The sequence below is a fragment of the Meles meles genome, chromosome 3 (assembly GCF_922984935.1).
Source record: "Meles meles chromosome 3, mMelMel3.1 paternal haplotype, whole genome shotgun sequence".
NCBI lineage: Eukaryota > Metazoa > Chordata > Mammalia > Carnivora > Mustelidae > Meles > Meles meles.
This window is the reverse complement of record NC_060068.1, coordinates 154,707,518-154,733,769: the sequence shown is the minus strand read 5'-3', so window position 1 is coordinate 154,733,769 and position 26,252 is coordinate 154,707,518. Positions and strand designations below refer to the sequence as shown.

At 38.5% G+C, this 26,252-nt stretch overlaps 1 protein-coding gene across 8 annotated transcripts in view; it reads right to left on the bottom strand.

Moving 5' to 3' along the window:
• Positions 1-26,252, bottom strand: part of CPLANE1 (ciliogenesis and planar polarity effector complex subunit 1) — a 148,158-nt gene that overhangs the window by 7,124 nt on the left and 114,782 nt on the right. For 6 of the 8 annotated variants that reach the window (XM_045999166.1, XM_045999165.1, XM_045999171.1 and 3 more), the window contains 9 exons: positions 23,912-23,996; positions 20,403-20,423; positions 18,271-18,435; positions 15,021-15,051; positions 14,376-14,507; positions 4,510-4,675; positions 1,853-1,911; positions 1,226-1,393; positions 371-483 (listed from right to left, as the gene is read on the bottom strand). In XM_045999166.1, the coding sequence (XP_045855122.1) occupies positions 371-483; positions 1,226-1,393; positions 1,853-1,911; positions 4,510-4,675; positions 14,376-14,507; positions 15,021-15,051; positions 18,271-18,435; positions 20,403-20,423; positions 23,912-23,996 (940 nt within the window). The remainder of the gene's footprint in view (positions 1-370; positions 484-1,225; positions 1,394-1,852; positions 1,912-4,509; positions 4,676-14,375; positions 14,508-15,020; positions 15,052-18,270; positions 18,436-20,402; positions 20,424-23,911; positions 23,997-26,252) is intronic. The other 2 variants (XM_045999168.1, XM_045999173.1) reach the window with 1 other exon arrangement.

Below are 26,252 nucleotides of genomic sequence, written 5' to 3'. Positions count from 1 at the left end.
GGCTCAGGTCATGATCTCAGGGTCCTGGGATCGAGCCCCGCATCGGGCTCTCTGCTCAGTGGGGAGCCTGTTTCTCCCTCTCTCTCTCTGCCTGCCTCTCTGCCTACTTGTGACCTCTCTCTCTGTCAAATAAATAAATAAAATATTAAAAAAAAAAAAAGATTATTTCTGGGGTCTTCTTATTTCAAAGCAGCAGAACAAACAAAATCCCAGCACAGGTGAGTCTTTACCAATCCTGCAACTTGCATTCTGCTGACATGAGAACTGCTTTTCACTAAGATCTCATTTTATTAATGAAAACCAACTCTGGAGACAAGGAGGTCCAAATTATAAAACATTTAAAATTAAAAAAAAAAGCTTAAATTCTTACCACATGGCCAAGGAGGGCCTTGAGGTTTCCCCTTTCGGATATAACTTGGTCTGGATATATACCTGAATTTTCCAGGTTGATTTACTGGAATATTGTGACCATGTTGATTCTCTCTAAAGTAGAAATTATGTGATTATTATATCCCTAGAATCTCAAACCAGTAATGAACTATATTTCAGAAGGCGCAAATTCTACCTCTGATTAATACATTCGCTTGACATTGCTTATTCTGTACTTTAGCGGTATGTTTCACATTATAACAATTCTCAACAAATTATTTTTCGTTTAAACTTAAACTTCATTTGTTTTTTTCAAGGATACTGTTCTTGGTTATCTGCCCAATTCAAATTATCTATGTATTTGGCAGTTACTTATGTATTTAATACCGTGCTTTATTGAGAAAAGACTCAAGGGAGTCTCTGGTATTTTGAGTAGACCCCAAATTACACACACAAGTGACCTGATTACATGTGGGCTTGTGCTAGGAAGAGAGAGCAGAGAAATGATAAGCTGGTGAGGACTTTCTACAAGAGTGGAGGCAAGTGGAGAAAACAGGGAGAACAGTGAGGTGGCAGAGTGCAGAAAAGGAGGAAACAGAATTGAAGAGACAGCAAAATTGTGTTAGGTATGCCAAAGTACTTTGCCATCTCTTAGATAATGACATTGTTGTCGTTTTCCTTGGTGATTCTATAAACTTATAAAGACCTTGTAATTACAGGACCATGTTTTTCTTTACTTGATTTTCATATTTCTGAGCGGGGTAGACGCAAATACACTGAACTTGGGCGACAGAAGCACCATTCTTCTTACCGCGCCTGACATAATCTCCCCGAGTGATACGCCAAACTGTCTCACCTTCTTGGCGAAAGAGAATGTTGCTCTTGGGAAATGGGAGCGGCTCTGGGTTTGTTAGGCAAGGCTCTCTGCCCAGCTGTTGGGAGCTGTACTGACTCAGATAACAGTTCATTCATCAGACTGTACGCTTGTGAGATCCGCCGACTATAGTGGTCAGAGAGTAGCAATCTTCAGACAAAGAATTAAACAACATTTAATGAAAGAGTTATTTTCAATTCATACCACTAGAGGAAACGGAATGTTTTTAAAAGATCACCTAGCATTTTTTTCAATGCTTCTCAAATGCAAATTCATATTTCAGATTTCTGAAAAACATTAGGTGGAAATTAGTAAATGTACCTGCAGTTGTGGCCCTTTAGGTATTTTCAAAATGTACATACATATCTGGATTGGGAGAGGGAGGACAAGGGCGGAAGTAAAAGTCATGAAAATTGAACGGAATAAAAGATATTTGAAAGCAAATTCCTAAAAAGTCTAGTGGAGTCTATTTTCCTTGCAGTTATCTCCCATAATGTTCTGTGAACGGACAAAAAGGGGCTACTGTGAAGACGAGAGTTCCTCAGGCGTAGCCTGCACCTCGGGGGCGCAAACTGGAGAGGGCGCTATGGGTACAGCTACCCAGCTCACCTGTCCTTTTCGTTCTTCATCTTCTGTCTCAGCCTGATTTCCCTTGAAGTCATGTAAAACTGCACGAGAAATACCCGGTTAGTCTGTTACTGTTCAGTTCAAATAATGAAGCCTTTTTGATGCACGAAAAACATGAAAATTCCACTAATCAATTTTAATGGGAGCTTAAAGCATGTTTTTGCTCTTCAGGAAACAGTGTAAAACACTGTCATGTTTGACAAAGCTTCCTATCCCGAACACGAAACATGAAAATGTTAAAGCATCATGTGATTAAAATCTAATTCAGTAAGTGGAAAGCAAAATCTATTTTAGTAGCTAAATTCAGCATTTTATCAAAAGGAGAGAACCTTATCAGCTGCATTTATTTTTCCTTTTTTTAAAACTTAAATTCAATTAATTAACATACTGTGTCAGCTGCATTTAAAATGGGAAACAGTAACAGGTTAAGGATGAAGACACATACTCTTCATACTTAGTCTTGTGATTAATAGTGTACTTGATCAAGCAGAAAGGAGTCAGACCTTGAAAACTATCATTTTGATGTTCTAAAATGTCTACCAGCAACTACTGTAGTATGTTCACTGGGACTTGTAAACTCTTCAGACTTATGCACCAGGAGGCAAACTAGCAAGTGTCTTATTCCAGAACACCCTGAGAGTAACTACTGAGTTACTAATGAAGTCGAGTCCTTTTAGACACAATTGTGTATATAAAAATGCACACAGAAGTGCATTCACTCTCTATATGCCCTACATGGAAGTCGTCAGTAACAAATTAAAGGTCTTATTAATTTCTGAAACAAATTCAAATGAAATTTTTAATTACACTAACCCCTCACTAATCTCAATACCTTCACCTGAATAGAAGCTACAAATGAACAGGTGTTTGCACTTGCGGAGGAGAGGTCATGAAGTCCACGAACCAAGCAACGCCAGTGCCCTCAGAGTTCATTTGTTCTAAAACTGGACACAATTCTAACCATCTTGGGTATTTGCTTGGTTGACAGACAGGGTGATACCAGAACCCACCCCTGTGGGTAGAAGAACACATGCATAAACACATGCACTTGAAGATTCCAGTCAGGGACCTTAGCAGTCTTGAAGGTCATCAACCAGGTCCTTAACACTATCCACAAAATGTTCTGTTAATTAGCCTCGGGCCACCTGGGTGGCTCAGTCGGTTAAGTACCTGACTCTTGATTTTGGTTCAGGTCATGATCTCAGGGTCATGAGATCAAGCCCCATAGCGGGAGATTCTCTTTCTCTCCCTCTCCCTCTGCCCCTCCCTCCAGGTCGTGTGCACATGCCTGCACTCTCTCTTAAAAGAAAAAAAAATTGATATTAATATCTCCAGACACAGGGGGCTCTGGGTGGCTCACGGTTTAATCCTCTGCCTTCTGCTCAGGTCATGATCCCAGGGTCTTGGGATCGAGCCCCACATCGGGCTCTCTGCTCAGCGGGGAGCCTGCTTCCCTTCCTCTCTCTCTGCCTGCCTCTCTGCTTATTTGTGATCTCTGCTTGTCAAATAACATCTTTATTATTATTATTTTTTTAGATTATTTATTTATTTATTTATTTGACAGACAGAGATCACAAGTAGGAAGAGAAGCAGGCAGAGAGAGAGGAGGAAGCAGGCTCCCTGTGAGCAGAGAGCCTGATGCGGGGCTCGACCCCAGGACCCTGGGATCATGACCTGAGCAGAAGGCAGAGGATTAAACCGCTGAGCCACCCAGGCGCCCCTCAAATAACATCTTTAAAAAAAAATATCTCCAGACACAAGTAAAGTATGCAATTTACTTAACAGTTCACCTACTTTGCACCATTTGGTGCTTAAATGTGACAGCCCTGTCTGGGAAATTCACTTTTATAGAACATGTTCCTCTAATGATGCTGGAAAAAATTAAGTACTATATATTTTATCTCAAATTACAAAGTAAAAGATAAACTGTAAGTATAATTTAAATGTAATTTTCATAGTAATGTGATTATCAAAGTAACAGGACCCTGAGATCATGACCTGAGCTGAAGGCAGACGCTTAACCCACTGAGCCACCCAGGCGCCCCCATACTCTCTTTTTTGTAGATAAATTATGGATACAAAATTGATTTTTTAAATGGATTTACTACACACACAGTTGTTCAACTGCCATTGACTCTCACTGAAAATTAAGGGAAAAGTTCCAATTGGTCACCAATCAGTTAACCTCTTCACTTAGTTAAAATTAGCAAGAGCCATAGTTAGCCAGGGGAAGAAAAAGTATTTAAGATAGTTCAACAGAGGGGCACCCAGGTGGCTCAGTTGTTAAGAGTCTGCCTTTGGCTCAGGTCATGATCCCAGGGTTCTGGGATCAGGCCCTGCCTGGGCAGGAAGCCTGCTTTTCCCTCTCCCACTCCCCCTGCTTGTGTTCCCTCTCTGTCACTCTGCAAATAAATAAATAAATAAATATCTTAAAAAAAAAAAAAAAATAGAAAGTTTAACAGAACATGGCTTATAGAATGCCTTGCTAAATTTTGTTACATTTTCTGACAAGTAAAATGGTGACATTTCTATCTAATAAAAAATGTACCCATTTACGTTAATCCTTTCCTTGAATATTTGCCAGGGAAAACTACACATACTCACTGCTAATCCCATTGCCCCTGATCCTGCATACTTACTGGATTGCTCCTTGGGCAGAAAGGGTCATGTTCTTGCCCTCTCTTCTCTGCCAACTGGTTTAAGTACTCTGCCATTCTTTCCTTGCGTTTTCTTTTCATCCACACCTGAATTTCTCTTCTTTCCTTCTCAGTTCTTTGTGTTCGTCTACCAGAAGAATGCTGAATTCTGAGAAATTTAACAGGCAGGGCATCACTTGATTTTACATTTTTTATGGATCTAAGTAGTATCACAACTAAATACTGTTTATTTGGAAAGGGATTTTTTTTTTAAAGATTTTTCTAAAGTAATTTCTACACCCAACGTGGGGCTTGAACTCACCACCTTAACACCAAGAGTCACACATGCCACTGACTGAGCCAGCCAAGAGCTTTTTCCTGTTCTCAAAAAGCAGTAAACATTCATGTCTCTATCAGCTTGCTCCAACCTGTTCCCTGAAATCCACTGAAAATGATCTCAGAAAGCTCACCTCCACCACCAACAAAAAGCTCACCAATAGCCTCTTCCTCCCACTGTACTTCTCTAGAACATTTAATACAACTGGCCCTACTTTTCTTTGTTAAACCCCAACATGGGTCGTACTCTAACTCTGAAAACACTGTGCAGCCTCCCACATTGGCTCTTTTCATGTCTGCTCACCTCTTCAATATTAATGTCTTTAAAGGTTCTGTTTTGGACTTCTTCACCAATCATCTACTCCTGGAACACCTCAAACACTTCCAAAACATGCCACAGAGATGACTTCTAAACAGCTGCCCTTGTGGATCTATCCTCACTTTCGTGTCCACGCCATACTTCCCACAGGCTGACCTGAACTAATGACTGGGCATGGCAGGCATGTTATGGCTGGCCCATTCCTGTAAGACACAGGACTCCTCTGATGGGCAATGTTGATGGATGGCTCACCAGGGACCCAGCTGAAACTTTCCTAGAACACCGTTCTAGGAAACATTGCACTTGCTCGACCCTCTCCCCTCCTCCTTCCCTCTCCTCCACAGGGTGCGATAACACACTGTGATCTGATGCTTCCCCCACTTCTATGTTTCCCCCCCTTTCCCCTCACAGGCCTTTCTCCCAATAAATGTCTTGCACATGCCTTCTGCTTCTCAGATGACATGAACAGACACAAGTAGTACTAATGAATGGTCCAAGAAAACAGGTGGTGTGAGGCAGGGATTTGGGACAGACTCATTCCCCAGCATGAGAGGAGAACATCACCCCGAACGGAAGGTCACTGGTACAAACAACGTGGTTTACACTGAAAACCTGCTTTTCCTTCTGGATTTGGTATGTGCTAGGAAGAGGCTGCCGACTCAATCAGCCTCCAAGAAAAACTCTGGGCACTGAGACTCTATAAATGAGTCTCTGTGGCGGATTATCTCCTGCGTGCTGTCACAGCCTGCTACTGCAGGAACTGTGTCCTGTTGGGACCACACTGGGAGAGGTTTCTTAGGAACCCATGCCTGGTTTCCCTCAGAATTCACTGCATGCACTCCATTCCCTTTGCTGGTTTTCTTTGAATTCTCTTATTGTAATAAATTGTGAGTGTGACTCTATGAGTTCTATAAGTCCTCCTAGTCAATCAGTGAACTTAAGGTGATCCTGGGGAGCCCCAACACAGGATCAAATCCACACTAGTCGGACAGCTGTCCCCACTTCCTCTGGCTCGTGCCCCTTTCTTCCTCACAGGTGTTTCCCCAAATAAATCTCTAGCTCACCTATATCTCATTTTAGTATTTGCTTCTGGGATGACCTAAATCTAATGTGCCAATGAGGGGCGCCTGGGTGGCTCAGTGGGTTAAAGCCTCTGCTTTCGGCTCAGGTCATGGTCTCAGGGTCCTGGGATCGAGCCCCGCATAGGGCTCTCTGCTCAGCAGGGACCCTGCTTCCCTTCCTCTCTCTCTGGCTGCCTCTCTGCCTACCTGTGATCTCTGTTTGTCAAATAAATAAATAAAATTAAAAAAAAATCTAATGTGCCAATGAATATTACTGAATATTCTCCTAACACCTCATAACTGAAACTACATTCTCTATCTTGCCAAAGAAATCCCCATCAACTCAGTCACCCAAATAGAAAATCATTCTCACTTCCTCCAGATTTACTCATGATTATTACCGTACACACTCCATTCTGAACCCCTTCATCTTTAGACTACTGAAGTAAGACATCCCGTTGGCTCCCACTTCCAGTTTAAAGCCCTTTGCTGACCCCTTACTGCTTACAGATAAGAAATGGGTGCCTTTGGTCCCGAATCTACAGCCAGCACACCCAGCCAGAACCTCTCTCTCCTTCTAAGATAAAAACTCCAGTCACATCTAATTCCCAGCTCACTTCTGATCATGACTCCTTGGTATTTTATATTCTTGCTATCTCAAATACCCTATTATTTATAGGCAACACGAATTTCTATTTGTGCTTTGAAATACAGCTCAAACACAGTAACTAGTGAAGCTGCTGCATTTGACTGACTCTCCCCACAAGCTCCCATAGCAAACTGATACAATCTGGCCTTACGTCACACTGTTTTTATAGTTCTATTTCCATTCAAAAATACAAACCATATTTTTATTCTAGACTTGATACTTAATACATTATTGATGAAATATTCATAACATTCATAAGGCTGACTCTCTTATATAAACAAGCCAAGAGGTATATGTATCCCAAGGAAACATTAGTAGAAGAGCCAGACTTTATTCTATCAGGAACCAGTTCTTGGATCAGGACACGTTGCATGGAAAAACATTTTAACCTAATATTCCAAGAAAAGGCTATTAAATATGTATTCTAAGGATTAATATTGAGGGCAAAGTATTATGGGGCGCCTGGGTGGCTCATTTGGTTAAGCGGCTGACTCTTGATTTTGGCTCAGTTCATGATCTCAGGGTCATGAGACCGAGCCCTGCATCGGCCTCCACGCTCAGCTCAGAGTCTGCTTGTCCCTCTCCCTCACCCTCTATCCCTCCCACCCACTTGCAGGCATGTGCACACACACATATTCTCTCTCTCTAAAAACAAATGGATAAATAAATGTTTAAAAAAATCTTTAATTACTTCTTAAAAAAGGATTAAATTATGTTGTACTTAAAATGATAAGAGCTTCCAAGGAAGAGTAGGAGAACCCTAAGGCCATCTCATCCCACGGACATTACTAGATAACACTCATATCAGTGTAAAATGATATGAAAATGTCTTAAAAATGAAATATAGATAAATGATAAAAAATGATAAAAAAAAACTGGAAGAACAAACTCCATTCACAGCTAAATGTAGAGAAGATGCCATATCAAAGAGGACAGGAAGAGTGGAGACTCAGTCAGAGGCCAAATGGAACCATAGGACTGTCTGCTGGAAGGAGGGATGCTGCGGGCATGGAGTAGGGAGAGAAACAGACCCTCATTCTGAGAAGCCCACACAGGAAAGATGAATCCCCATAACATTTGGCTTTGAAAACCACAGGGTTGAATTCTACAAGTTCTTATAATCAGAAGGACTTAAAACCTGGAACTTTAAGGAGGTCTGTTTACTAACCTCAAAGCATGTGTTGGAGGGGCAAAGGAAGTCTTTGGGAGACTTCTTCAAGAACAAAAGACCTGGCAGGCACCATTTCTGTCCCCTGCCCCCCAGCCTAGACACAAGGACACCTGGAGGAACAGCACAACACTGACACCTTCTAATTAACTTGCTAACTGTACATCTGCTCCCATGTTTTCCTGCAGACCCATCGCCTCCAGTCAGGATTCCAACTCCCTTCCAATAACAAACCTATTCACATCATGATAACAACACACATCCCAGCCCAGTGCTCTCCTATGGACTTGGCTCCTCCAATACGCTCTTGGCCAGAGCCCATCTGAAGCTGTGCAACAAGCCTGGAATGTGCAAGGAGCTCCAACAGGAGCCAGCAGCACTCCAAAGTGACTCCTGCTCCAGGGACAGAGAACCACACACAGTGATCAGACCGCAGCCCCAGTGGTGGGGTAGAGGCAGATAGCTGGTCTGATTACAGGCCCCACCCACCAACAAAAGCTTCTTGGGAGACAACAAAAGGAAAGTGCCCTGCACTTCGGTGCTCCTGCATCTCTGGCAAACACTTGGTCTGACTCAACTCAAGCCCAAGGTGACTCCAGACTGGCCCACTAACAACCCGGGGACCACACCCTGTCCACAACAGGTAAAGAAAGACGTTATAGACAACTGGACTGAAGGAAAAAGTGGCTCAGCCACATCAGGGCACGTGCAACACACAGAAGAGATGCCCCTGAAGTGCCAGGTGCTGGTGATCAGGGACACTGCACTGCAGGGCATGACAGTACCTTGTTTTCAGAAGGCCACTACTTGCAAGGCGGGAGATGTAGCTGACTTCCCTAACACAAAAAAATAGTTACAGAGAGTTAAACAAAATGAGGACACAGAGGAATATGTCTCAAATGAAAGAACAAGACAGAGTCATAGGAAGAAACCTATGTGAAATGGACATAGTAATACGACTGAAAGAGAACTTAAAATAATGGTCAAAAAGATGCTCTCTGAAAAAAGAGTGAAGGACATCAGCAAGACCCTTAACAAAGAGATGGAAAACGCAGAACCTATCAGAGATGAATAACCCAATAAATGAAATAAAAAACACAGCAATGGAAAGAATAGTAGACTAGAGGAAGTAGAAAAATGGATCAACAATTTGGAGGCCAGAATAATGGAAAGCAGTCAAGTTGAACCGGTAAGAGAAAAAAAGTAATACAAAATAAAAACAGTCTTAGGGCCTCAGCAACACCATCAAGTGTAATAACATTTGCACTATAAGGATCCCAGAAGAAGAAGACAGAGAAAAGGGAGCAGAAAATTTAATTCAACAAAATAGTATCAGAAAACTTCCCAACACTGGAGAGGGAAACAGAAATTCAGATCCAGTAGGTACCAAAATCCCCCATCAAAATCATCTCAAGGAGGTCCACACCAAGACACATAGTAATTAAGATGGCAAAAAGTAGTGATAAAGAGAATTTTTAAAGCAGTAAGAGAAAAGAAAATAGTTACATACAAGGAAAACCTCATAAGGCAATCAATGATTTTTCAGCAGAAGCTGGGCAGGTCAGAAAGGAGTGCAATGATATATTCGAAGGGCCGAAAGGAAAAAAGCCTGCAGCCAAGAATACTCTATTCAGCAAGGCTATCATTCAGAATAGGAGAGAGAAAGAATTTCCCAAACAAACAAAATTTAAAAGAATTCATGACCATTAAACCAGTCTTATAAGAAACGTCGAAGGGGACTTTTCAAGTGGAAAGAAAAAATTGTAAGTAGGAGTAAGAAAAGTAGGAAGTCCAAAAATAATATAAATAAGTATATGTATAAAAATCAGTCAAGGAACTAAAAAATAAAAATAAAAGCATGTAAAGTATGACACCATACACCAAATACATGGGAGGTGGGAAGAAGAGTAAAGAATAGGTTCGAACGGAAGCACCTGCCAACTTGATATAGACTGCTATATGCATAAGATATTACATACAAACTGAATGGTAACCACAAATGAAAAAGCAATAATAGATATGCAAAAAATAAAAAGAAAGGAATCCAAGTATATCACTAAAGAAAGTCAGCAAATCATGAGAGAAGAGAGCAAGAGAAAGAAACAGAGAAGCAGCATAAACACAACCATAAAACAAGTAACAAAATAGCAATAAGCACATATCTGTCAATAATTACTTTGAATATAAATTGACAAAACACACCAATCAAAAGACACAGAGTAACAGAATGGATAAAAAAGCAAGACCCATCTATATGCTGCCTACAAGAGACTCATTACAGACCTAAGAAAGATGCAGACTGAAAGTCAAGGGATGGAAAAGCATTTATCATAAAAATGGAAGCAAAAAGAAAGCTGGGATAGCAATACTTTTAACAGACAAAATAGACTTATTTTTTCCCTTTTATCTAAGATTTTAATTATTCACTTGAGACAGAGAGAGACAGGGAGAAAGAAAGAATGAGCAGGGGAGAGGGAGAAGGAAAAGCAGACTCCCACCAAGCTGGGAGCCCGACATGGGGCTCAATCCCAGGACCCAGAGATTATGACCTGAGCTGAAGGCAGATGTTTACCATCTGGACCACCCAGGTGCCCCCAAAATAAACTTTAAAACAAGGACTGTAACAAGAGACAAAGAAGGACACTGTACAATCATAAAGGGAAGAATCCAAAAAGAAGATAAACAATTGTAAATATTTATGCACCCAACACGGGAGCACCCAAATACATAAAGGAGCGAATAACAAACACAAAGGAAGTAATCAATAGTAATACAATAATAATAGGGGACTTTACATCCTACTCACATCAGTGGATAGATCATCCAAACAGAAAATCAACAAGAAAACAGTGGCTCTGAATGACACATTGGACCAGATGGATCTAACAAATATATCCAGAACATTCCATTCTAAAATAGCAAAATACACATTCTTTTCAAGTGCACATGGAAAATTCTCCAGAATAGATCACATAAATAAGTCTCAACAAATTAAAAAAGATCAAATTCATACCATGCATCTTTTCTGACCACAACAATATGAAATTAGAAATCAACCAGAAGAAAAAATCTGGAAAGAGCATAAATACATGGCAGTTAAATAAAATGCTTCTGAACATGAATGGGTCAACAAAGAAATCAGAGGAGAAATCAAAAAATACATGGGAGACATATGAAACTGAAAACACAATGGTCTCAAATCTTTGGGATATAGCAAAAGCTGTTCCAAGATGGAATTTTATAGCAATACAAACCTACTGCAAAAAGGATGAAAAGTTTCAAATAAACTCCTAAAGGAGCTAAAAAAAGAAGAACAAAATCCAAAACCAGTAGGAGGAAGAAAATAACAAAGATGAGAGCAGTAATAAAGAAACAGAAATTAAAAAACCAAGAGAATAGATCAATGAAACCAGAAGCTGTTTTGTTTTTGTTTTTGTTTTTGTTTCTGTTTTTATGATTTTATTTACTTGAGAGAGAGAGTGAGAGAGAACATGAGAGCAGGGTGAGGGGCAGAGGGAGAAGCGGATTCCCTGCTGCAGGGAGCCTAATGTGGGGTCCAATCCCAACACTTTGGGACCATAACCTGAGCCAAAGCAGATATTTAATCAACTGAGCCACTCAGGTGCTCCCAGAAGCTGGTTCTTTAAAAAGGTCAACAAAATTGATAAAACTTCAGCCAGATTCAACCAAAAAGAAAAAAAAAAGACAGAGAAAGAGGTAACTCAAATAAACAAAAGGAGAAATCAAAGAGGAGAAACACAACAGTAAGAGAATATTATATGCCAACAAATTGGACAACCAACAAGAAGTAGAAGAATTCCTAGAAACATAAAACCTCCCAAAACTGAAACAGGAAGAATTAGAAAATTTGAGCAGACTGTCTACCAGCAACAAAATTGAATCTATAATTAAAAAACTTCCAACAAATAAAAGTCCAGGACCACACAACTTCACAGATGAATTCTGTACAGAAGAAAATGTACAGAAGCATATGCATTCTTCTCAAATGATTCCAAAATATAGAAGAGGAAGGAAAGCTTCCAAATTAATTCTATGAGGCCATCATTACCGTGATACCAAAACCAGATAAACATACTACAAAAAAAAGAGAACTACTGTGGCACCTGGGTGGCTCAGTTGATCAAGTCTCTGACTCTTGATTTCAGCTCAGGTCATGATCTTGGGGGTTGTGAGAATGAGTCCTGCATTGGGCTCCACGCTCAGCAGAGAGTCTGCTGGAGATTCTCTCTCTCCCTCTCCCTCTGCCCCTCCCTGTCATGCTTTCTCTTTAAAATAATAGACAAACAAATCTTTATAAAGAGAGAATTACAGGCCAATATCTCTGATGAATAGATGCAAAAATCCTTAACAAAATATTAATTAGCAAACCAAAGTAATTATACATTAAAAAATCATTTACCACAATTAAGTGGGATTAATTCCAAGGATGTAAGGGTGGCTCAATATTTGCAAATCAATAAACGTGATATATCACATCAACAAGAGAAAGGATAAAAAAAAAAAAGATCATTCAATGGATGCAGAGAAAACATCTGACAAAGTATAACATCCATGCATGACAAAAACATTCAATGAAATAGGTTTAGAGGGAAGATACCTCAACATAATTAAGGCCATATATGAAAAACTCAAAGCTAATGTCATACTCAACGGTAAAAAACTTGAGAGCTTTTCCCCTAAGATCAGAATAAGACAAAGATGTCCATTCTCACCACTTGCATTCAACATAATACTGGAAGTCCTAGCCACAAAATTACACAAGAAAAAGGGGAAAAAGGCATCCAAATTGGCAAGGAAGAAATAAAACTTTCAGTATTTGCAGATGACATGATACAATATATAGGAAATCCTACAGACTCCACCAAAAAACTAGAACTGATAATTGAATTCATTAAGATGAAGAACACAAAATCAATATGTAGAAATTCATTACATTTCTATACACTAGTAATGAAGTAGCAGAAAAATTAAGAAAACAATCCCATTTATAATTACACCAGAACTAATAAAATACCTAGGAATAAACTTCACCAAGGAGGTGAAAGGCCTTGTATTCTGAAAACTATAAAAACTGATGAAAGAAATTAAAGATTATATAAACAAATGGAAAGATATTCCACATTCATGGACTGGAAAACAAATATTGTTAAAATGTCCATACTACCAAAAGTAATCTATAGATTTAATGGAGTCCCTATGAAAATACCAATAGCATTTTTCACAAATGACCCCTCAATGTGTATGGAACCACAAAAGACTCCAAGCCAAAGCAATCTTGAAAAAGTACAAAAGTGTAAATATCACAATACCACATTTCAAGATACATCACAATACTGTAGTAATCAAAACAGTATGGCACAAAACAGCCACATAGCTCAATGGAACAGAACAGAGAGCCCAGAAATAAACGTAATTAATTAATCATTGGCAAACAGGAAAGAATTTGCTATAGGAAAATATGGTCGCTTCAACAAATGGGTGTTGGGAAAACTAGATAGCAACATGCAAAAGAATGAAACTGGACCACCTTCTTACACCAAACAGAAAAATAAATTCAAAATGGATTAAGGACCCAAATGTGAGACCTGAACCATAAAAATTCTAGAAGATAGCACAGGCAGTAATTTCTCTGACATTGGTTGTAGCAACATTTTTCTACATATCTTCTGAGGCAGGGGTAACAGAAACAAAAATAAATGACTGGGACTACATCAAAATCCAAAGCTTCTGCACAGCAAAAGGAACGATCAACAAAACTAAAAGACAACCTACCGAATGGGAGAACATATTTGCAAGCAACATATCTGATAAAGGGTTAGTATCCAAAATATATAAAGAATTTACACAACTCAACACCAAAAAACCCCAAATAATCCAATTTAAAGGTGGGTAGAAGACATGAACAGACATTTCTCCAAAGAAGATATCCAAATAGACAAAAGACACGTGAAAAGATTTGATATGTGTGTGTGTGCGTGTGTATGTGTGTGTGTATACATGTGTGTGTGTATACACACATACAAACACACGCACACACACACATATAAAAAATAATGACAACAAAAATAAAAATAAAGTGATGAGATCTTGGGAAAACTCCCAGGATATAGATGTGCTGCTGTATTAAATACACCAGTCTGTCTACTGTTGGGGAAAGGGAGCAATGATACATAAACATCACAAAAAGTATTTATGAAGAAAAAAAATAAGCTTTGTGTTTGTTTCATAAAAATCACATTAAAATATGGTCAATTTTTAATATTCCTGAACGATAAGCATTTTAAATGAGTTAAAAATTATTTATTCAAGGATTACCTGGAGATACTCTTAGCTTGTTGTTCTGTTAAACCGAGCTCCTCCCTGGAAACTCCGTCTTTTGTTATAAGGTCCTCAATGATGTCTCCAATATCAGTTAACCCAGTCAGCTGGAGTGGATCTACTGAAATGCTTCATTTTAAAATCCAATTTGAGAAATAATTAATTACATTAAGCAAAAATTAACATGTAAAGTTTAAAAAATGAACATGTAAAGCTATGTCCTCTAAGAGCATAAATGAACACAAACAGAGATCTAATGTTCCTTTTACTTTCTAGGAATCCTCAGCAAAAGTTTAATCATCAGTCATTGATGACTTCTTTTGTGCTTTTAAAAAAGTGAACCTACGGCTCAGGAGATAACCTCTACCTGTCCTGCCTGCTGAATACACACGCAGTAAAGGATGTAGCAAACGCAGTCTACTGTATTCTAACTACCTATGCTAAAACAAAACACAAAGGATATAATAAAGCAATCCTCAGCTTCTTAAAACACCCCATTCCCAATGAGAATTATCTTCCTTTCAGTCCATGAAAAAATATGTAGTGTAGAAGCTCACATACACATGAACAACAAAATTTCCAAAACACACAGTTTATACCCAATCTTAAGTAAACCTGTGAATTAATTCTGAAGATATTTACCTCTCAAATAACTCGTCACTGTTATTCACACCTTAAAAAAAAAAGAAACATTATTAATAAAAATTTGGGGTCAATAATTTTTTTCTACTGTCATCTATTAATGTCTTTAGAAATTATATAACCAGAAACTAAATACTTTAAACCTCCAAATAGGTTTAAAGGTATATACGTGTAACTTATTTATCCTCCTCTTAAATGTTCTATTTGATAGTGTATACTCTGCATTTTCAGATGATTACTTTTCTATCCAGAATACTCTGAATACTTTAGGAAGTACAATCCTTCTTTGCTTAGTACAAGTTTAAAATACTAAAGTGTGGGACGCCTGGGTGGCTCAGTCCTTAAGCATCCTCCTCTGGCTCAGGGTCCTGGGATCAACCCCGGCATCGGGCTCCCTGCTCAGTGGAAGGTCTGCTTCTCCCGCTCCGGCTCCCCCTACTTGTGTTGCTCTCTTGCTGTCTGTCAAATAAATAAAATAGAATTTTTTAAAAATAAATAAACATAGGGGCATCTGGGTGGCTCAGTAGGTTAAAGTCTATGCCTTCAGCTCAGATCATGATCCCAGGGTCTTGGGATCGAGCCTCGCATCGGGCTCTCTGCTCAGCGGGGAGTCTGCTTCCCCCTCCCCCGCGCCTGCCTCTCTGCCTACTTGTGATCTCTGTCAAATGAATAAGTAAAATCTTAAAAAAAAAAAAAAGAAAGAAAGAAAAGAAAAAGAAATGCCTCTGGAAATCTTGTGGCTGTTACCAAAAATTAAATCCATCCTCAGTGAATACATTATTTGCTACTGTTAAGAACAGTCACAAGGGGGCACCTGGGTGGCTCAGGGAGTTAAAGCCTCTGCCTTCAGCTCAGGTCATGATCCTAGGGTCCTGGGATCGAGCCCCAAATCAGGCTCTCTGCTCAGAGGGGAGCCTGCTTCTTCCTCTCTCTGCCTGCCTCTCTGCCTACTTGTCATCTCTGTCAAATAAATAAAATCTTTAAAAAAAAAAAAAGAACAGTCACAAGAATGTGCTAAGAAATGGAAGTCAGTTTCAAAAGAAGAAATCTGAGCTGTTTCTGAGTACTAGAAGTAAGGGAATGACTGTCCATCTTCCTAAGATGCCAACTTTAGAAAAGGGGACAGCCATTAGGCATTTAAATTCTGCACTCTAAAAATACTAATTTGGTTTCCTTTTTAATTTACATCAGACATTGAATGCTAGAGAAAAACATTTTAATTATCCTTTATATGTGTTATGACATTTTTTCACATTTTCCCTTTCTTCTCTTGCATCCTAATTTAAGAAGCTATTATAATCCTGAAAGAATACTTTCAATCTCACTTTTCATTCTCCTTTGTTTTCTTTTTCCTTTAAACATTTAAGAGTTTGTCTTTATCCCCATCTTGAAATGATATTTGACTTCATTTCTCTTATTTTTCTACTTACTTTTACTGTCAGAACTGTTAAGTAGTCTATGTATACAACTTCTTGAACCTGTCTTTGTCCCCAACAGACTTCTACTCTGAATATTACCTGAAAGTCCCCAAAATCCTTAACAAATTCAATCTTTACTCTTGACATTCTGGTAGCTTGTGCAACTGTGAGCCACTCACTTTTTCTTGAAACCCCTTTAGCAGAATCTGCTTGTCCATCTCCCTCATAGGGAGGCCCCCCGTACTCTCTCAAGAATGTCATTTCACAGGTTGCTCTTTGGCATTTTCCCTTTTCCCATATTTCTTGCTGAGAACAGATGCACTAAGTCTTGACTATATAACTAGGTAAAAGGCTCTTATATCTGTTTCTCAAGCATAAACCTCTCAAGTTCCACTTGCTGTCGAAAACTGGGTCCTAAATATAGCCATTTATATACCCCAACATCACCTTACACTGTTACGTTTGGTCTTAAGGTACTCTAGAGTCTGACATAAGAGCTAGGATATCCTTGCTCCGACAGTCTAAAACACAAGATAGCCACTCAGTTTCTCCTTCTCCTAATCTGTTACCTGCTTAGACAATGAGTAACAACAGTTGCTTTCAGAATATGTCCTGCTTTCCTGCAACACTGCCCAGACCCTTAGTATTCCACAGTCAGAAGAACCTGACAGCTCACTAAACAATCATGCCTCCATTCTTATCTTCAACACCTCCTCATTCCACATCTCTGCTCAGAATTCTCCAATGATTCCCTGATATAAAATGGAGTATACACTTCTCAGATACAGTCAGAACCCTCTCCAACCTCTTTAATCTCATCCGTCAGCTCTCCCCCATAAGAGTCAAGTGAAAGCTACAGATGACTGAGAACCTACGGGAATCAAACAGGTTCTCAGCTAGGTGCTTTATTTACCGACCACACTCAATCTCCACAACTCTGTGAAGTGGAAATGATCAACCCCATAGGATGACGACAAAAATACAAGTGGAATCTAGGAAGAACTTAGAGAAAAAAATTACAAGACTTAAAGCCAGCTTCTTAACAGTTTTTCTTTTAATAACCACTATGCCATTTTTAAAAAAAAGCATGTTTTACTGCTTATGCTACTTTAATAATGGCAATAAAACATACTATAAACACTTAGAAAATTCATCATTTTCGACCATCAATAGCTGAGAGAGAAAAAATATTTCAAAGCCACAGTCAGTAGCCCATGTATTATATTTAGTATGACCTATTATTCATATGACAAAATGTGTTTTTTAGGACTGAAAAGAGCACTTTTAATTGCCAACTTCAAATGAAATAGAATGAAAAGTGGCACTAAACTTGTCTAAGTCTCAAAATTCTCAACTGTACTATGGAGATATTAATGGCATCCCCTTAGTAGGCTAGGCTCACATCAGGCTAAGTGTACTTAAACCAGCCTTATCTGGAAAGTGGCAGTCTCCAGAAACTACAGCCATTATTTTGTTTTCATAATTAAAACTCCAGGTTCTCAATATTGGCTGAGTCTGAATTTCTCAAATTTTATAAAAATCAGATAGTATGGTAAATCCAGTTTCTATATATTTGACATTAATAAATAACTTGGAGATATATAATCATATATCTTATTAGAGATAACAATACATGCTTGCAATAGATCTTAGGAAGATGGTAAGACAACATAGTTCTTCAAGCAAATGGCACAGTTTTTAACTTCCCTCCCTTGAAACTTATAAATATTGCAAAATGGCTTCACAAATCTTTCACAACTGTGTTCCCAATAAAATACTCTTCAGTAACAGCATACGGGAAAACGAGCGTAAATGAAAAAAATGAACAATACCAGGAGAAGTTGTATTCTGGTCACTGAAAAGGCTGAGAGCTGAGTCAGCAGAAGGAAACACACAAGTTTTCTGACTAGAATGAGTTTCTGTCACTGAAAATTCAGCTTCTGAAGTCTCCTCTTTGTCACGTTGAGCATCCTCATTCATATGAGTCAGGAAATGTACTAATCCAAAGTAAAATGGTAGAGGAAGAAAAGCATATGGGAAAAAAATGATACAACAGTTAACACTTTCACATGGCAAAAGATGCATCAGAAGTTTACAATATATTATTTTGATAACTTTCTACTCTATAATAGAATATAATTTAATATATTTAAAATTTAATCTCCCTTATAGTAAAACTATTAAATTTACTATCAATTTCAGAAAACATGGTGGATGAGTTAGACAGTCTCATGCCCTATTATAAAAACACAGAAGAAATGTTAAATTTAAAAAAATAGATTAATATGCAACCAAGCCTTGTAAATAAAGAAATCCCCCAGTCCCAGAAAAGAAAAAGGAATCAAAGCTGGGCAATATATGGGCAATGATGCTGGGACAGTCCATACAAAAAGGAGATAAGGTTTCTGTCATTGGCAGTGGAGAGAACTGAGCTAACTTCATATGGCCTAGAGCACTGAAGGATAGCTCTGTCCATAAAATGAGGATAAGAAAATCGGAGAACCAGCAAAGTAGTTTTCTATCTGCCTGAATAGCAGATGGGAGAAAAATAAGTCAATCAAGAAATCAAAACCTCTTGTGATTGTGACACAATCAGGAATGGGATCTGAATTTATACTATCTATGTACTAACAGTAACCACAAGCCAAAAATGTATATAAAAATTTGCCCCCCAAGTTTTTCTACTTCAGTAGATCTCAAGAAGCAAATATAAAACCATATCAAAGGCAAGTATATACAACCGAGCACAACTCCCCTAAAGATAATAAGTTCATGATTTTAAAAAAAAATTGCACAAAGAAACCACCATAAAAGAGAGCTGTATGCATTTTTGCATTGAGAATATACACGCATGAAGTAGAACAATCTGAAAGGGCATAAAATATTACTAAAATCATTAAGCAGATAAAAGAATACATAGAAACCATAATAAAAGAACAGGACAATACATCCAGCAAACAAATTTGAAAAAGAAATAAAACTTCTAGATACTGAGAATATATTTTAAAAAGTTAAATCCTATAATAAAGATATAGGACAGAAAATTAGTATGTTGTCCAGATCTGAGGACATCACCCCAAGTACATGATTGAGAGATAAAAAGATGGCAATTAATAGTTAAGAGAAAGGGAATAAAGTGAGAAGGTCCAAGATAGTTCTAATAGGTGTTTTAGAAAACAGAACAGAAAGAATGAGGAGACAGCAATACTCCAAAAGAAAATGGATGAAAAATAACCAACATTAAACCTGCAAATTAAATAATCATTCCGACTCTCATTTAGAGTAAATTTTTAAAGTATATACACTGAGGACCCCTGGGTGACTCAATCAGTTGAGTGTCTGACTCCTAATTTTGGCTCAGGTCATGATTTCAGGGGTTTTTTTTTTTGTTTGTTTGTTTTTTGATAGACAGAGGTCACAAGTAGGCAGAGAGGCAGACAGAGAGAGAGGAGGAAGCAGGCTCCCTGCCGAGCAGAGAGCCTAATGCGGGGCTGGATCCCAGTACCCTCCCAGTACCCTGGGATCATGACCCGAGCCGAAGGCAGAGGCTTTAACCCACTGAGCCACGCAGGCACCCCCATGATTTCAGGGTTGTTAAATCAAGACCAGCACCAGGATTCTCTCCCTTTTCCTCTGCCCCTCCCCTCACCGGGGGGAAAAAAAAAGCTCTTAAAAAATAAATACATAAAAATAAAAATGTATACACTGAGACACACTTGTATCAAAAATACAAAATAAGAGAACTTTAAAAGCAATCAGAGATAAAAACAGTAACTGGACAGACAGCACATAGGTAGAATAAACTTGGCATTTAGAGATGTCCATAAATAATGGAATATTATCCTTACGATGCTGAGGGAAAATGAGCATCAACTTAGAATTCTGTGCTCATCTGTAAGCCATCACTCACAAATTGTAATAAAATTAAAGATATTTTCAAAGACTAGGAGAATTTACCACTCACATGTTCTAGATGGAAGAACTCCTGAAGGAAGGAAGAAGGAAGCAATTCTCAAGAAAGCAAATACAAAAAGCAATTGTGAGCAACAAAATCAGAGAACAGAAAATTTTGTCAGAGAGCATCTCAGGCAATAAGAGTAAGTATTATTTCATAAAACTTGTGTTTCGGTTTTATACATTTATGGTTCACATATTTGAGTTACAAATTTTTTAAAAAGTACCAACTAAAGGCAAAGAAACTGGAAGACATGGGAGACCAAATGGGAGGGTTAGAAACAAAGCAGATCTAAAGTACTAGAAAACAATATCAGGGAAGCTAAGGGGGAGCAAATCAGTGTTAAAAGGTCTAAAGTCAGGGTGCATGGGTGGCTCAGTCGTTAAGCATCTGCCTTCGGGGTCCCAGGGTCCTGGGATCAAGCCCCGCATAAAGCTCCCTGCTCGGCAGGAAGACTACTTCTCCCTCTCCCACTCCCCCTACTTGTGTTCCCTTTCTTGCTCTCTTTCTCTGTCAAATAAACAAATTCCTTAAAAAAAAAAAAAAAAAGCTCTAAAGTCCTTATATTGTTTAGGAGGTAAATATATTTGTCTTAAATTTTAATTCAATTATGAATGTTCAACATTCAAAAATAATCACTAAGAGATTAAAAATAGAATGTGTAATTTCTGAACCAATAGAGAGGAAAAGAGAGAATACAAAAAACTCAATCCAACAGAAGGAAAGAAGCTCAAAAAGTAAAGAAAAAAATACATAGTAAATAGGAAGCACAAAATAAGATTATAGGAAAAAGCACAAATATATCAGTAATCACAATAAACATACTTAATTTGATGATGAAGACACACAAATTAATTATTTTTAAAAATGAAATCTAGTTACATGCTCAACACAATTTAACAACATAATCACTCAGCTTGAAAATAAAGGAATATCTAACGTACAGAAAATACAGGAGAGAGTAAAATACGTTAAATGACCCCATAAAGACTCAATTAGCAAAATCTAGACTCTGAAAAACATTTTCACAACAAACATCTATGTTTCTTCAACAAATAAACTGCAAGGAGAAAAGGAGAGGTACCAAGAAGTTAAAATGAACTTATAAGCCATCAAACTACTGCCATGCACAGACCTCCCTTGGACTTCAACAGAATGAGAAAATAAGCTATTTTTACAAATGAGATAGCTGACAACGCCGAAACACTGATTAGATGCATGACAATATTAAATTTTTTAAAAGGAGTAATAATATTATATCTGTGTTTTTAAAAAAGAAAACCTTATTTTTTAAACGTATTTATAAAATATTTACGGGTAGATAATAGGCTGCCTGGAATTTGCTTCAAAATCATCCAGGAAAAGGTGGGACGAGTAGGTGGGTGTATACGTAAAAGAGGACTGGCCATGAGTTGATAATTGTTAAAGGTGGTTATAGGGTACATGAAGGTTAATTATACTATTCTGTCTTCTATTGAAATTTTCCATGATAAATTTTTTAAAAATAAAATGTATCAAAAAAGATACACCAGGGAAAACCAAACAGAGAAATATTAATATTAGACAAAATTGAATGAGTATAAAAACATTATTGGAGATAATGAGGGTCATTAATGAGAAAAGGGTCAAAATTCAACAAAAAATATATCAATCATGAACAAAATCATTTTATAACTTAGTCTCTACTATATAATGCAATATTTAACAGAATCACAAGAAATTCCACGATCACTGTGAGCAATTTTTATTTATTTATTTTTATTTATTTATTTGTTTTTTAAAAATATTTTTATTTGACAGAGAGAGAGGTCACACGTAGGCAGAGAGACAGGCAGAGAGAGAGGGAGAAACAGGCTCCCCGCTTGAGCAGAGAGCCCGATGCGGGGCTTGATCCCAGGACCCTGAGATCATGATCTGAGCCGAAGGCAGAGGCTTAAACCACTGAGCCACCCAGGCGCCCCGTGAGCAATTTTTAATGCACCCTTTTGAGCAATGAACAGATCAAGCAGACTAAAATACCAGAAACATAGAAAATGTGGACAATTTAAAAGCTTGATTAAACATATATATGTATACACAGACAATTTAAAGCTTGACTCAACATACATACACACACATATGCATGCACACATACACACTATATAAAGCAACAGAAAATTCATATTCTTTTCAAATAAACATTTACAAAAATTATACATCCCAGGCCACAAAGGAAATTTTTTTTTTAAGATTTTATTTCTTTTGGGGTGCCTGGGTGGCTCAGTGGGTTAAGCCTCTGCCTTCGGCTCAGGTCATGGTCTCAGGCTTCTGGGATCAAGCCCCACGTCAGGCTCTCTGCTCTGCGGGGAGCCTGCTTCCTCCTCTCTCTCTGCCTGCCTCTCTGCCTACTTGTGATCTCTGTCTGTCAAATAAATAAAATCTTTAAAAAAAAAAAGATTTTATTTATTTGGCAGAGACAAACACAGCGAGAGAGGGAACACAAGCAGGGGGAGTGGGAGAGGGAGAAGAAGGCTTCCTGCTGAGCAGGGAGCCCGATGCGAGGCTTGATTCCAGGACCCTGGGATCATGACCTGAGCCAAAGGTAGATGCTTAAAGACTGAGCCACCCAGGCACCCCCACAAAGGAAATTTTAACAAACATCTAAGAGTTGTGATTATCATACACTCATCTAATCAAAATGCAATGAAACTGAGAGTAAGTTAAAAATATACTCAAAACCACATAATATTAAGAAGTTAAAAATCCCTTTCATGAGCGAAAGAAGACATCTTAAAACAAATTACAAACTAGATCAAAACAACACCAAAACATGGTGCATATCAACACTCTTGTCTGTGTCCCTGCAGGAACATGTTTAGCTTCAAATACATATATTAGAAAAAAAGAATGAAGTTAGGAAAAAGTCAACAGTTTAAGCCCTCAAAAATCAAAGAAATAATAGAGCTAAGGGGTAGAAATTTATGAAAAAGAAAATTAAATGACAGAATCAAACCAAAGTCTGTTTAAAAAAAAAAAAAGAAAACTGCATTAAGTTGCTGACAAGACTGAATTAAAGAGAATGTAGAGATAAACAACTGTAGTCACAGTAGAAATTTTTTAAAGAAACTACCCTAATTTTATTCTTTCAGTAAGAAATGCAAACATATACTATTTCACCACTGCCTGGCCATTTAACCAGAGCCTCAAATTCCAGTTCGGCAGTTGACCAGGGGCAAACAGCAACCTCAGCACCAAGCTCTGTGCAGCCCTCAGCAAGCGTGTGCTGGGCAGTGCCCCACTCTAGGAGGCTAGGCATTGGCTTCTGGGGTGGGCTAGGGGTGGGGGAATGGCCTGGGTGGGAGCCAGTCACATTATCACAAGAATAATCCTAATCTAACAAGGGACTGCAGGCTTCAACTCACAAATGAAAACTATTCCTAGTTCTGTAGCTCTCAAAGGCCAATGCTTATTCTTTCAAAGCAAGGCTTCAGTCCCCTCTACCAACCCTCCCCCTCCACCCCCGCCTGTAACACACACACCTTCAGAAATGCCAATGGCTTTTGAAGCCAATGTTTTTTCAGATTCAGGACTAGAAGATAATTCAATGTGATCTTCAGGTTCGACCTACAGAAAAACACACACAACAAAATAACTTAAAGATTTTACAGTTTGATAATTTCACAATATTGTTAAATAATCTTTTAAATATTAGGGTAATGTACCTTTTAAATGTTAGGGTAACAATGAAAGAAATGGGACTAAATCCATTAAGAGAAATGTGGGGATGGGTGAAGAGAAGGAAATTTTAACATTTGTAATCTAAATGATTTAATCTTTTTAGGCATCTTAAGGAAAACAACATCATTGCAGGGTCATAGGGAAGCTCTATTTTTAATTTCTTGAGGAATCTCCACACTGTCTTCCAAAGTGACTGCACCAACTTGCATTCCCACCAACAGTGTAAGAGGGTTCCCCTTTCTCCACATCCTCTCCAACATCCTGTCTTGCTAATTTTGGCCATTCTAACTGGTGTAAGGTGGTATCTCAATGTGGTTTTAATTTGAATCTCCCTGATGGCTAGTGATGATGAACATTTTTTCATGTGTCTGATAGCCATTTGTATGTCTTCATTGGAGAAGTGTCTGTTCATATCTTCTGCCCATTTTTTTAAAATATTTTATTAATTTGACAGAGAGAAATCACAACTAGGCAGAGAGGCAGGAAGAGAGAGAGAGGGAAGCAGGCTCCCCGCAGAGTAGAGAGCCCGATGCGGGGCTTGATCCCAGGACCCTGGGATCATGACCTGAGCCTAAGGCAGAGGCTTTAACCCACTGAGCCACCCAGGCGCCCCACTTCTGCCCATTTTTTTGATATGATTTTCTCTTTTGTGTGTGTTGAGTTTGAGGAGTTCTTTATAGATCCTGGATATCAACCTTTTGTCTGTACTGTCATTTGCAAATATCTTCTCCCATTCCGTGGGTTGCCTCTTTGTTTTGTTGACTGTTTCCTTTGCTGTGCAGAAGCTTTTGATCTTGATGAAGCCCCAAAAGTTCATTTTTGCTTTTGTTTCCTTTGCCTTTGGAGACATATCTTGAAAGAATTTGCTGTGGCTGATATCGAAGAGGTTACTGCCTATGTTCTCCTCTAGGATTCTGATGGATTCCTGTCTCACGATGAGGTCTTTTATCCATTTCGAGTTTATCTTTGTGTACGGTGTAGAGAATGATCGAGTTTCATTCTTCTACACGTAGCTGTCCAATTTTCCCAGCACCATTTATTGAAGAGACTGTCTTTTATCCACTGTATATTTTTTCCTGTTTTGTCAAAGATTATTTGACCATAGAGTTGAGGGTCCATATCTGGGCTCTCTACTCTGTTCCACTGACGTGTATATTTTTGAAAAAGATCACACCATGCACAGCTGTCCTTCTATCTAGTGGATACAGATGTGTGGAAATTCTTTTATCATGTTTTTTATTATGTTATGTTAGTCACCATATAGTACATCATTAATTTTTGATATAGTGTTCCATGATTTACACCCAGTGCTCCAAGCAATGCATGCCCTCCTTAATATCTGTCACCAGGCTCACCCATCCCCCTAACCTCCCTCCCTCTAAAACCCTAAGTTTGTTTCTCAGAGCCCATAGTCTCTCATGGTTCATCTCCCCCTCCGGTTATCCCCCCTTCATTTTTCCCTTCCTTCTCCTAATGTCCTCCATGCTATTCTTTATATTCCACATAGAGATGAAACCATATGATAATTGACATTCTCTGCTTGACTTATTGCACTTAGACTATTCTCCTCCAGTCCCATCCATGTTGATGCAAAAGTTGGGTATTCATCCTTTCTTTTCTTTTTTTTTTTTTTAAGATTATTTATTTATTTATTTGACAGACAGAGATCACAAGTAGACAGAGAGGCAGGCAGAGAGAGAGAGGGAAGCAGACTCGCTGCTAAGCAGAGAGCCCGATGTGGGACTCGATCCCAGGACCCTGAGATCATGACCTGAGCCGAAGGCAGCGGCTTAACCCACTGAGCCACCCAGGCGCCCGGGAATTCATCCTTTCTGATGACTGAGTAATATTCCATTGTATATATGGACCACATACATCTTCTTTATGCATTCATCTGTTGAAGGGCATCTCAGCTCTTCCCACAGTCTGACTATTATGGACATTGCTGCTATAAACACTGGGGTGCATATGGCTCTTCTTTTCACTACATCTGTATCCTTGGGGTAAATACTCAGTAGTGCAATTGCTGGATCATAGGGTAGCTCTATTTTTAATTTTATGAGGAAGCTGCACACTGTTTTCCAAAATGGCTGTACCAACATGCATTCCCACCAACAGTGTAAGAGAGTTCCCCTTTCTCCA